Genomic DNA, 10,586 nt, shown 5'->3' on the forward strand with positions numbered 1-10,586 from the left:
TTTAACAAATTTGATAATATTTTCTCTTTTAGTCATAGCCATTTTCTGATCTCAATTGGGTCGCAGATCATCACACAAGTAGATATACTTCACGTTATTATGCACTATTGGGTCACAATCTCCTTTAATGCTGAAGTTGAAGATAACTACAATCGAATACTAGCACAAGGACATGTACTACAGGCTATTGGTTCACAAACTCCCTTCATGTGAGAAAACAGGCAAACACAAACTCAAAATATAGAGGAAGAACAGAAGCTACTACAGAAACATTTGGACATATAAATTTTCTTTTATTGCTTCAGACAAAGTTGGTAATAAGAGTCATTGCAATGTAAACTAATCCATTCTTCATTATAGATGCAAACTATACCATCATTTCTAATATGGCAAAGTGGAAGATGATGGTGAAATGAAGTTCATTCAAGTGGGAAAAAAAAAACAGTTCAAAAGCTGACCCCACCAATTAGTGACTAATAATAGTTTTCCCCACCTCCTCCAAAAGTGCATCTCTCAGTCGGTGCACTCACACAGCATGGTGTCAATGGCTAGGATGTTGTACGGATGGACATGATGAATAATACCAAATCAACACCAACAGCAAACAAATGTATTTTGAAGCCTATGCGGTCCCTGCACCCGACTAACATGAATGAGTAACCAATAAGTATTGACAATAATATAACATTGCATACTATAACTCTCCTTTCGCCGCTAAACCTTAAGCATACATAGAAAGAGGATGGAGAAAAAAAAAAAAAAAAAGATAGAAAGCCACGGCCTCATTAAACTACCTTGCAGTTAATATTTAAATCAGTGAACAACAATCAAAAGTAATATATAAAGATAAAGAATCATCAAAAAGAAGTGAACAAAACAATATACGTGTACAAGGAGGAAATCAAACCGTCTGCGTTGTAGGTAGTGTCTGCCACTGCCAGAGACAATGTTTGCATGGCTGCCGGATGGGAGGAACAGAGGCCGGAGGGAGTGCTCAGACGGGAGCTGCTGCAGGTGGGGAGGAGAAGACCTAAAAAGAGAAAAGGGGGGACAAAAGTGAAAGTGAAACCCTATTAGTTTCACTTTCGAAAATCAAAATAGGGTTGTAATGCAATCACTTTAGGCTCTTTTAAATGTACAGGTGTTTACGTATGTGTTCCTTGAGGGCTTGTAACTTGTTCCACCTTTGTATACATGATGATAAATGATGATGGGTGGAAAATAGAATGTCTTGGATCAAACTCAATTTTGCCTAGTACCTATTCCTTTCTATAAAAGGATGGTTTTGATTGCTAATTGCCATCACTAATAACGCAAATATGGAGCCCTTTTATTGACTCTTGGTTTTTTAGCCATAACACTCATGAATGTGTCACCTGTGGAAAGCATTGCATGAATGAATGATGATATTTAGGAGGCCCACCGTATTACGTGTATAGTACAGAAATTGTATAGGCGCAGACAAATGAACAAGCTACAAAGTAGCCTTGAATAGATTTGATAAAATTTGGTACGTAAATGTGGATAAAACAAATGCTCAACCGATTTACAAGATAAAATCGGTGAGCTATATATCCCAAGTAAATCCCAAGAAATCTGAAACAGCCATATGATCCTAATGGCTCGTAAGTGACAATAAGATGATCCAAATGGTGGCTTGTAACAGATGATTGAAATGGTGGTTCGTAACAGCCAATGCATTTCAAGGGATCAGCTCTGGGTTGTAGGTCTCTCTTTTGTATTTTTCTGTAACTTATTAATTGAGATATAAATATCTCATGTAACTTCATATACGTAAATTAACGAAGTCATTTTTCACGTAACGCCTTGCTTTTCATCCTCACATTCTCTGATTTTCACATGGTATTGATTATTTGAATAAGTTTGATTCATGGTCTTCTTCACCATGAGCAGTGAAAAGCAATACCTAAGTTCAATCTCCTTTCACTACAAGAAAAATGCAGATTAGCGACGGACGTTATTCGTCGTTAATCCATCGCTAAATGTGTTTAGCAACGAATAGTGTCTGTCGCATATCCTTGGTCAGAACTGGTATGTCGTTACTTTCGTCACTAATTTGCGATGGACATAATCTGTCACGAGTCCGTCGCTAAGTAAGCACGAAATTGGTTTTACGAGGATACATATCCATCGCTATTTTAGCGATGGATTACATTACGTCACAAAACCAAATATTAGCGACAGATATTATCTATCGCTAATCCATCACAAAATTTTAAAAAAAATTGTTTAGTACTTTGGTACTAAAGAAATGAAAAAGAAACTTACCTGTGAGTTTGAGCGGAGAGGCAAAGAAGTTGAAGGAAGCTCTGGAACTCCAAGATGAATCATTTGCTGCCTGAGTAATTGTTGATGCTCAATGTCAACGTTACCAACTGTAACCGGTGCATTGACTACAGTGGAGTTTGAGGTTGGCATGATGCTTAACCAATGTACATGAAGCAATGAATGCAGATTTAAGTATAATTCAGTTTGAGTCCTTCATCCAGACTCCATTAATTGTTAAACAACTGGCTTTGATTTTTATCTATCTTAACTCTAAAATGATTGCGACACATTAGCTAACTAATCTCATGTATTTACTTGGTTGATTTAATTCACCATATCCATGGTTGAGGGCCAAGATTTTCTACACATCAAAGTCTACATGGTTAGTACTAAATCTTGATACCTCTGTAAATCAAATGAAAGTGTAACTCAGAATGGATGGGTTGGGTACCTTGAGATTTTCATAGCAGGTTTCAAGATCATCATTGACCAATACATGTTCAAAGACACCGGAGGATCTACCTTGTTGAAGCTCTGCTTTTGCATTTCTAAGACGCTTCTGGATTTGTTCCTCTGTTTCAGTTCCCCTGTTTATAATCAGCACAATTGCATTCAGCTTGATGAAGATAAATAATTGGACTAAGCTTAGAGGTTTAAATATTCAAAACTACCTTTCACGAAGACGCTTCTCATGCTCTTCAAAGCTTGGGGGGCAGATAAAGACAATTATTGCTTCAAGGGAACTCATCTTAACAGGCTAAGCATCAAAACCTTCACCAAAAATTCTTTGTTACCTTGCAGGCCATTTCTATCAAGTTGCTTCACAGCAACCCCCTGCAACGTTCATGAATACAAGGATAACATCCACAAATCGACTCGAAAAGTTGCCTATCACCACCACTCCATAACTCACAAGGCATGCTTCGGCAGGCGCTCGACGAGCGCCTGTCTCTCCTTGCGCTCAAGCGACGCCTGGTCGAGCATGCCGGGCTCCCTGAAGAAAATGTGGCGGGCATCACAACCCCGCCGTTGTCCTCGAGCGAAGCCCTCGATGGAGGATGGGCTTCCAGGAAGGCATTCCCCATCGCAGGGGAGGAGGTGGCTACAGAGCTCTTGCCGCCAGCGTCGGCGTCGATCTTTCCTGGGGTGAGTGTCCATCCTGGCCACCCCTTCCTTTGAGTGATGAACATCCTCCCGAGGCTGCCCTCTTCCCCGTCGGGCTGATTTGGGGGTAATCAAAGAGAGAGGGTTGCTTAGTGAATGACGACAATGATAAGGTCTAGCTCCTGGGGTGGTAGGGTTCCGCCGACGGTGGTAGCGTCCAACGACAGCAGACGATGGTAGGGTATGACGGCTCTCCGGGTGGTCAAGAGCAAAGGCAAGGGCTCGGCTGAGAGAGAGAAGAGATCAACGATGAAGATGGTCGGAGAAAGAGAGGGCAGACGATGGGGGACAAGGGTTTCGTTGAGAGAGAGGAGGCCAGTGACGGTGGTGGTCGGAGAGAGTGGATCGACGACGGTGGTGGCCGAAGAGAGGGCCGATGATGGGGGCAAGGGATTGTCTGAGAGAAAGGGAGAGAGCAGAGGCAAGGGCTCAGCTGAGAGAGAGGAGAGGTAGACGATGGAGATGGCCGAAAAAAGAGAGGGCAGACGATGGGGGCAAGGGTTTCGTTCGTTCGTTCGTTCGTTCGTTCGTTCGAGAGAGAGAGGGAGAGAGAGGGAGAATTTTGCGCCCTAGATGGGCCGATTTAAATAAAAAATGAGTGATAGAAAAATTCTATCTCAAAATCCATTGCTAATTAGCGACGAAAAAATTCTATCGCAAATTTATGACGGAGTTTGAGACGAAAAAATTCCGTCGCTAATTAGCGATGGATTTTGCGACAGAATTTTTTTGCCCCTAATTTTGTTGCAAATTCCAATTTTAGAGATGGCTAGTTTTCTCTAGCTAATCCATTACAAAATTGTGACGAAAATAATCCATCACAAATTTTTGTCACTAATTAACGTTTTTCTTGTAGTGTTTGGAATTTCTTTGAAATCCATTGATAATCTTTTCTATTTGCTCCACTCAGACAACCAAAAGCAGGTTTTGGTGTCGAGTGTGCTCACCGGAGACAACTATCAGTCTTTAAGTCATGCTATTACTGCCACCTTTTGAGCAAAGAACAAGATGAGGCTCGTAGATGGTTGTGTGACAAAACTGGCTCCAATGACACAAAATTTTGCAACATTGACACACTACAATAACATGATACTCTCCTAGCTTTAAAACTCTTTATCCCTTAAACTCTCTGAATCTGTAATATACAGAGAAACTGCAACATTAATACCAAGGGCACATTTTGTTGGGTTTCCCTCCTTTGTGGGGCCCATTCTTATGCTGAATATAGTTTTTTGTTGACTGACAATTTATGTCAGTGACATTAGTATAGCAAGTCATTATTTTTGGTGGGTTTTTCTCTAGTACGACCTTGGAGGTCTTTATGACTGTTCGTATTCCCCCCTTTACATTAAATGTCTTTCTCATTAATTGCTACTCTTTATAAACAACAAAATGTGGTCTACTGTGTGCGTTTTCAGCAGAGTGAACATCTGTTGTGTGCGGTAATTGCAGTTGTGTGCAAAAGCAACAAAGTGCTTTTTTGCACAAGAGCAACAAAGTGTTTTTTTTAGCAGGCAGCAGAGAGAGAGAGTGTGTGTGTGTGTTTATCTATACAGTTGTGCAGTACGTGTGGTTCTACTAGCAAAGAGTGTTTCTTCACTTCTTTTGGACTGCTTCAGTTGGTGAGTTCTTCATAACATTCGGGTGAGGTCTTTCCTCTTGTTTGTTTTACTTTATACCTTAGTGTGCTTGTAAGGCTTATGCCTTTTGGTATTTGTAATCTCTTGGTTGATAATAGTGGAAGGAACTGACCTTATGGTCACTGTGGGCGTACCCGAGTTTGAGGGAACCACGTAAATCTTGTGTCTCTTTATTTTCTGTTGTTATATTTTTATATTGCTTCCTTTGATTTACACTTGGAGAAAAGCGTATTTTTTTTCAACATCTGGTATCAGAGCTAGATTAATCCAGTTCTAATTCGTTATATTTTATGTGTAAAGTTATGGAAAGCATCGTTAGGTGTATGATTAGTTTGAATGGCACAAATTGGATGACTTGAAAAACAAAGATGGAAGATCTTTTAGTTTGTAAAGATTTGGATAGACCCATAGAGGGTGATAGTGGCAAACCAGAAGAAATGAAAGATGACGAGTGAAAAAAGATAGACCGAAAAGTTTTCGGTTTCATTTGGCAATAGATTGATGATAGTGTTTTTTATCATGTCTCAACTGAAAATTTAGCACATGGTCTTTGGACCAAACTAGAGAGACTTTATGATAGGAAGACGACAGTGAATAAAGCTTTCTTATTTCGAAAGCTTATGAATCTCAAATATAAAGAGGGTACTTCTATTGCAGAACATTTGAATGAGATTAAGAGCATTGTGAATCAGTTGGCCACTATGAAAATTACTTTTGATGATGAGTTGCAAGCTTTGTTACTTCTTAGTTCACTTCTTGAAAGTTGAGAAACCTTGGTAGTCACTGTTAGTAACTTTGCATCTGATGGAATGGAAACTATGAACCAAGTTACCAGCAGTTTGTTAAATGAAAAGATAAGAAGAAAATCATGAGGTCATTCTCAATCCGAGGCTTTTGTGATAGAAAATCAGGGGAGAGGTAGAAGTAAGAGTAGGGCTTCGCACAATCGTGACAAATCTAGAGGTCGTTCAAACTCAAGTTCAAAGAAAGACGTCGAGTGCTATTATTGTCACAAGAAATGGCCCATGAAACAGGAGTGCAGAAAACTAAAGTTCAAAGAGCAAAACAAAGAGAAAAAAATCAGAGGAAAAACAAAATGACACAACTGCAGTCATAGATGGTGAACTCATGAATATCTATGATGGTACTAGCATTAATTTGATTGGACAAGAGACAGATTGGGTAATTGATTCTGGAGCTTCATTTCATGTTACCTCGTAGGCTAATTTCTTTACTTCTTACTCATAAGGTGATTTCGGGAATGCTCGAATGGAAAATGAAGATGTATAAAAAATTATCGGTATAGGTGACATTTTCTTGGAAACAAATATTGGCTGTAAATTGTTGCTTAAAGATGTGAGGCATGTACCAGATATTTAACTAAATTTAATCTTTACTAGAAAGTTGGATGATGAAGGCTACAACAATAATTTCAGTGATGGAAGGTGAAAGTTATCCAAAGGTTCTCTGGTGTTAGCAAAATGAAAGAAGATTTGCTCTCTTTACACTATGCAGGCAAAGATTTGCAAGGGTGTTGTGAATGTTGTGAAAAATGACTCATCCACTGATCTATGACATAGAAGGCTCGGGCATATGTGTGAGAAAGGATTGCAAGTTTTGTTCAAGAAAGAGCTTCTAGCGGGGATAAAAGGTATGTCTTTGAAAACATGAGTTCATTGCTTTCATGGTAAACAAAATAGAGTATCATTCTGTAGAAACATTGCATCTAGAAAATCTCATATTCTAGATTTAATACATTCTGATGTATGTGGTCGTTTAAAGGTTAAAACATTTAGTGATGCACTATATTTTGTTACTTTTATTAATGATCATTCAAGAACAGTTTGGGCTTATACACTAAAAACTAAAGATCAAGTTCTAGGTATATTTAAGCATTTTCAAGCCATGATTGAAAGAGAAACTGGTAGACAGTTGAAATGTGTTCGCTCGGATAATGGTGGTGAATACATTGGGCTATTTGATCAATATTGCACTAATCATGACATCATGCATAAAAAGACAGTAAAAAAGACACCTCAATAGAATGAGGTTGCAGAGAGAATAAATCGCACCATTCTTGAGAGAGTAAGATGTTTGTTGTCACATTCCAAATTGTCAAGATCTTTTTGGGGTGAGGCAATGAGGACAACAGTTAATCTTATCAATTTGTCTTCTTCTATTCCATTGAATGACGATGTTTCAAAGAAAGTTTGGACAGAGAAGAAAGTTTCTTATGATCACTTGAGAGTATTCGGTTGTAGAGCTTTTGTTCATATTCTAAAGGATAAGAGGTCCAAGTTTGATCCTAAAGCAAAGCAGTGCATATTTCTTGGCTATAGGCATGAAGAATTTGGCTATAAATTATATGATACAATTAATAAAAAGGTTGTCAGAAGCCGAGATATTGTTTTCTTGAAAGATCAGACTATTGAAGACATTGACAAGCTTGTGACAACTAAGTCTAGCGTTGGAGATCTTGTTGACTTAGATCCTCTTGATTCACCTATTGTTCAGGATATCAGTGAGGAGATGCAAGCATCTCATGATAATGTAGAAGAAGAAAATGTTGAGCCAGAGATTGGGGGGGAGCAGTTACCCCAAGAGTCACCTCTACAGTCACCATTAACGATATACCAGAGAGAAACAATCGTTTAGAAAATACTCTTCACATGAGTATGTGATGATAATAGATCTAGGAGAGCCAGAGACTTATCAAGAAGTTTTGGAGCATGAAAACAAAACTAAGTGGTTTAAAGCAATAAAAGAGGAAGTGAAATCATTGCATGAGAATCACACCTATGATTTGGTGAAGCCACCTAAAGGGAAGAAGATTTTAAAAAACAAATGGATTTTCAGGCAAAGAATGATGATAACAATTCTCAACCTAGATTCAAGGCACGACTTATTATGAAAGGTTTTGGTTAGAAGAAGAGAATTGATTTTGATGAGATCTTCTCACCAGTTGTGAAAATGTCTTCCATCCGAACTATACTTGGTATAGCTGCAAGTATGAATTTAAAAGTTGAGTAGCTTGATGTGAAGACTGCATTTTTGCATAGTGATTTAGAAGAAGAAATTTATATGGAGGAACCTGAGGGTTTCATTAACAAGGGTAAGGATCAGTTGGTTTGCAAACTGAAGAAAAGCTTCTATGGATTGAAGCAAGCACCGAGACAGTGGTATAAAAAATTTAATTCTTTCATGACTGAGCATGGGTATTCAAGAACCACCACAGATCATTGTGTGTTAGTGAAGAAATTTTCAGATGGTAATTTTACTATTCTCTTGCTTTACGTTGATGATATGTTAATTGTAGGTCAAGACACAAGCAAGATTAACAAGTTGAAGTTAGATCTGAGTAAGTCCTTTGGTCCAGCAAGACAAATTCTTGGGATGAGAATCGTTCGAGCCAGATCATATGGGTTGATATGGTTATCACAAGAGAATTATATTAAAAAGGTTCTTGAGAGGTTCAATATGGACAAAGAAAAACTTGTTAATTGTTCGCTTTGAGGTCATTTCAAACTTAGCTCAAGTCAATGTCCTACAAGTGATGAAGAAAAAAATGAGATGCAGAAAATTCCCTATGCTTCAACAATTGGTTCTTTGATGCATGCCATGGTTTGTACTCGATCGGATATTGCTCATGCAGTTGGGGTTGTTAGTCGATTTCTGTCAAATCCAGGGAAAGAACATTGGGCAGCAGTGAAATAGATTTTAAGGTATCTTGAGGGCATTTCAAAGATGAGTTTGTGTTTTGGAAAAGGTGAGCCTATTTTTGATGAGTTCACAGATTCTGATATGACTAGTGATGTCGATAGTAAGAAATTTACTTCTGGTTATTTGATTACTTTTGCAGGGAGAGCAGTTGAATGGCAATCAAGATTACAAAAAATGTATAGCTCTCTCTACCACAGAAGCTGAGTTCATTGCCATTACAAAAAGCAAACTAGGAATTACTATGGTTGAAGAAATTCTTACAAGAGTTGGGCTTAAGACAAAAAAAGTATGTTCTTCATTGTAATAGTCAGAGTGCAATCCACTTGAGCCAGAATTCCTTATTTCATTCAAGATCAAAACATATTGATGTTAGATACTATTGGATTTGTGATGTCTTGAATGATAAATTGTTGCAACTTGAGAAAGTTCACACTGATGATAATACTTCAGATATGTTGACTAAGGCATTGCCTAAGGACAAGCATGAGAAGTGTCGATTCTTGGCAGAAATGGTCGAAGCCTCTACATAAGTCGAGAGGGGGAGAATTGTTGGGTTTCTCTCCTTTGTGGGGCCCATTCTTATGTTGAATGTAGTTTTTTGTTGATTGACAATTTATGTCAGTGACATTGGTACAACAAGTAATTTTTTTTGGTGGGTTTTTCCCTAGTACGACCTTGGAGGTCTCTATGACTGTTCGTATTCGCCCCTTTACATTAAATGCCCTTCTCATTAATTACTACTCTTTATAAACAACAAAGTGTGGTCTGTTGTGTGCGTTTTCAGCAGAGTGAACAGCTATTGTGTGTGGTAACTACAGTTGTGTGCAAAAGCAACATAGTGCTTTTTAACACGGAAGCAACAGAGTATTTTTTTTTTTAGCAGGCAGCAGAGTGTGTGTGTGTGTGATTATCTCTGCAGTTGGGCAGTACATGTGGTTCTGCTAGCAAGGAGTGTTTCTTCACTTCTTTTGGGTTGCTTTGGTTGGTGAGTTCTTCAGAACATTCGGGTGAGGTCTTTCCTTTTGTTTGTTTTACTCTACACCTTAGTGTGTTTGTAAGGCTTATGCCTTTTGGTATTTGTAATCTCTTGGTTGATAATAGTGGAAGGAACTGACCTTATGGTCACCGTGGATGTACCTCAGTTTGAGGGAATCACGTAAATCTTGTATGTCTCTTTATTTCCTGTTGTTATATTTTTATATTGCTTCTTTTGATTTACACTTAGAGAAAAGCATATTTTTTTTCAACACATTTGAAAGTGAGAAAGATGTAGGAAAAGTGATGGTAGAGAAAAAATATAGGTTGTTTTTAACAATTTCAAACAAGATAAGAATTTTCTTTGAGAGAGATTTTTTAAGTACAGTTTTTTATTAGAAACATTCTTCTGCCTGAAGGAATGTTTTCTACCAAATAAAATATTCTATTTAACACACTGCTACTGCTACTGATCGAATGAAGATCATTGACCTCACCCCAACCATCACCCTCACCCTTACCCTTGTTAAGTGTAAAGCCTTTTTGAAAGTTGTCTAAATCCATAACCAACTTTTTGAAGTGGAGGTGGAAGTTGTAAGCCCTCCTGTCCATGAAGGGCATCACGTTGAAGCACATCAGAACTGGGGAAAACATTATTGTCCCTCACCAGCTCATCGTTGTGTTCCTTTTGATGATGATGATAGATTTCAACAACCAAATCTTTATGTTCCAAAACACCCTTTTCGAGAACTCTAATGGCCAGATGGAGTTCTCTGACAATCGATTCACAATGATCTA

The 10,586-nt window shown here is 38.3% G+C and overlaps 1 protein-coding gene across 2 annotated transcripts; it reads right to left on the reverse strand.

Moving 5' to 3' along the window:
* Positions 1 to 327: 327 nt before the first annotated feature.
* Positions 328 to 3,984, reverse strand: LOC149816960 (uncharacterized). Of its 2 annotated transcripts, XR_016427710.1 has the most exons (5): positions 2,961 to 3,984; positions 2,741 to 2,876; positions 2,290 to 2,443; positions 908 to 1,030; positions 328 to 633 (listed from the first exon to the last, which is right to left on the reverse strand). XR_016427710.1 is itself a non-coding variant. In XM_089987806.1 (4 exons), exons 1-4 carry the CDS (start codon positions 2,980 to 2,982, stop codon positions 995 to 997), a joined length of 348 nt encoding a protein of 115 aa, XP_089843932.1. In that variant the 5' UTR covers positions 2,983 to 3,984; the 3' UTR covers positions 828 to 994. The 2 variants fall into 2 exon arrangements, 1 of the variants encoding a protein (XP_089843932.1); XM_089987806.1 differs by lacking the exon at positions 328 to 633 and having other exon boundaries at positions 828 to 1,030.
* Between the last annotated feature and the right edge of the window lie 6,602 nt (positions 3,985 to 10,586).

The sequence above is a fragment of the Nuphar pumila genome, chromosome 14 (genome assembly GCF_984573655.1).
Source record: "Nuphar pumila chromosome 14, dmNupPumi1.hap1.1, whole genome shotgun sequence".
In the NCBI taxonomy this organism is placed as follows: domain Eukaryota; kingdom Viridiplantae; phylum Streptophyta; class Magnoliopsida; order Nymphaeales; family Nymphaeaceae; genus Nuphar; species Nuphar pumila.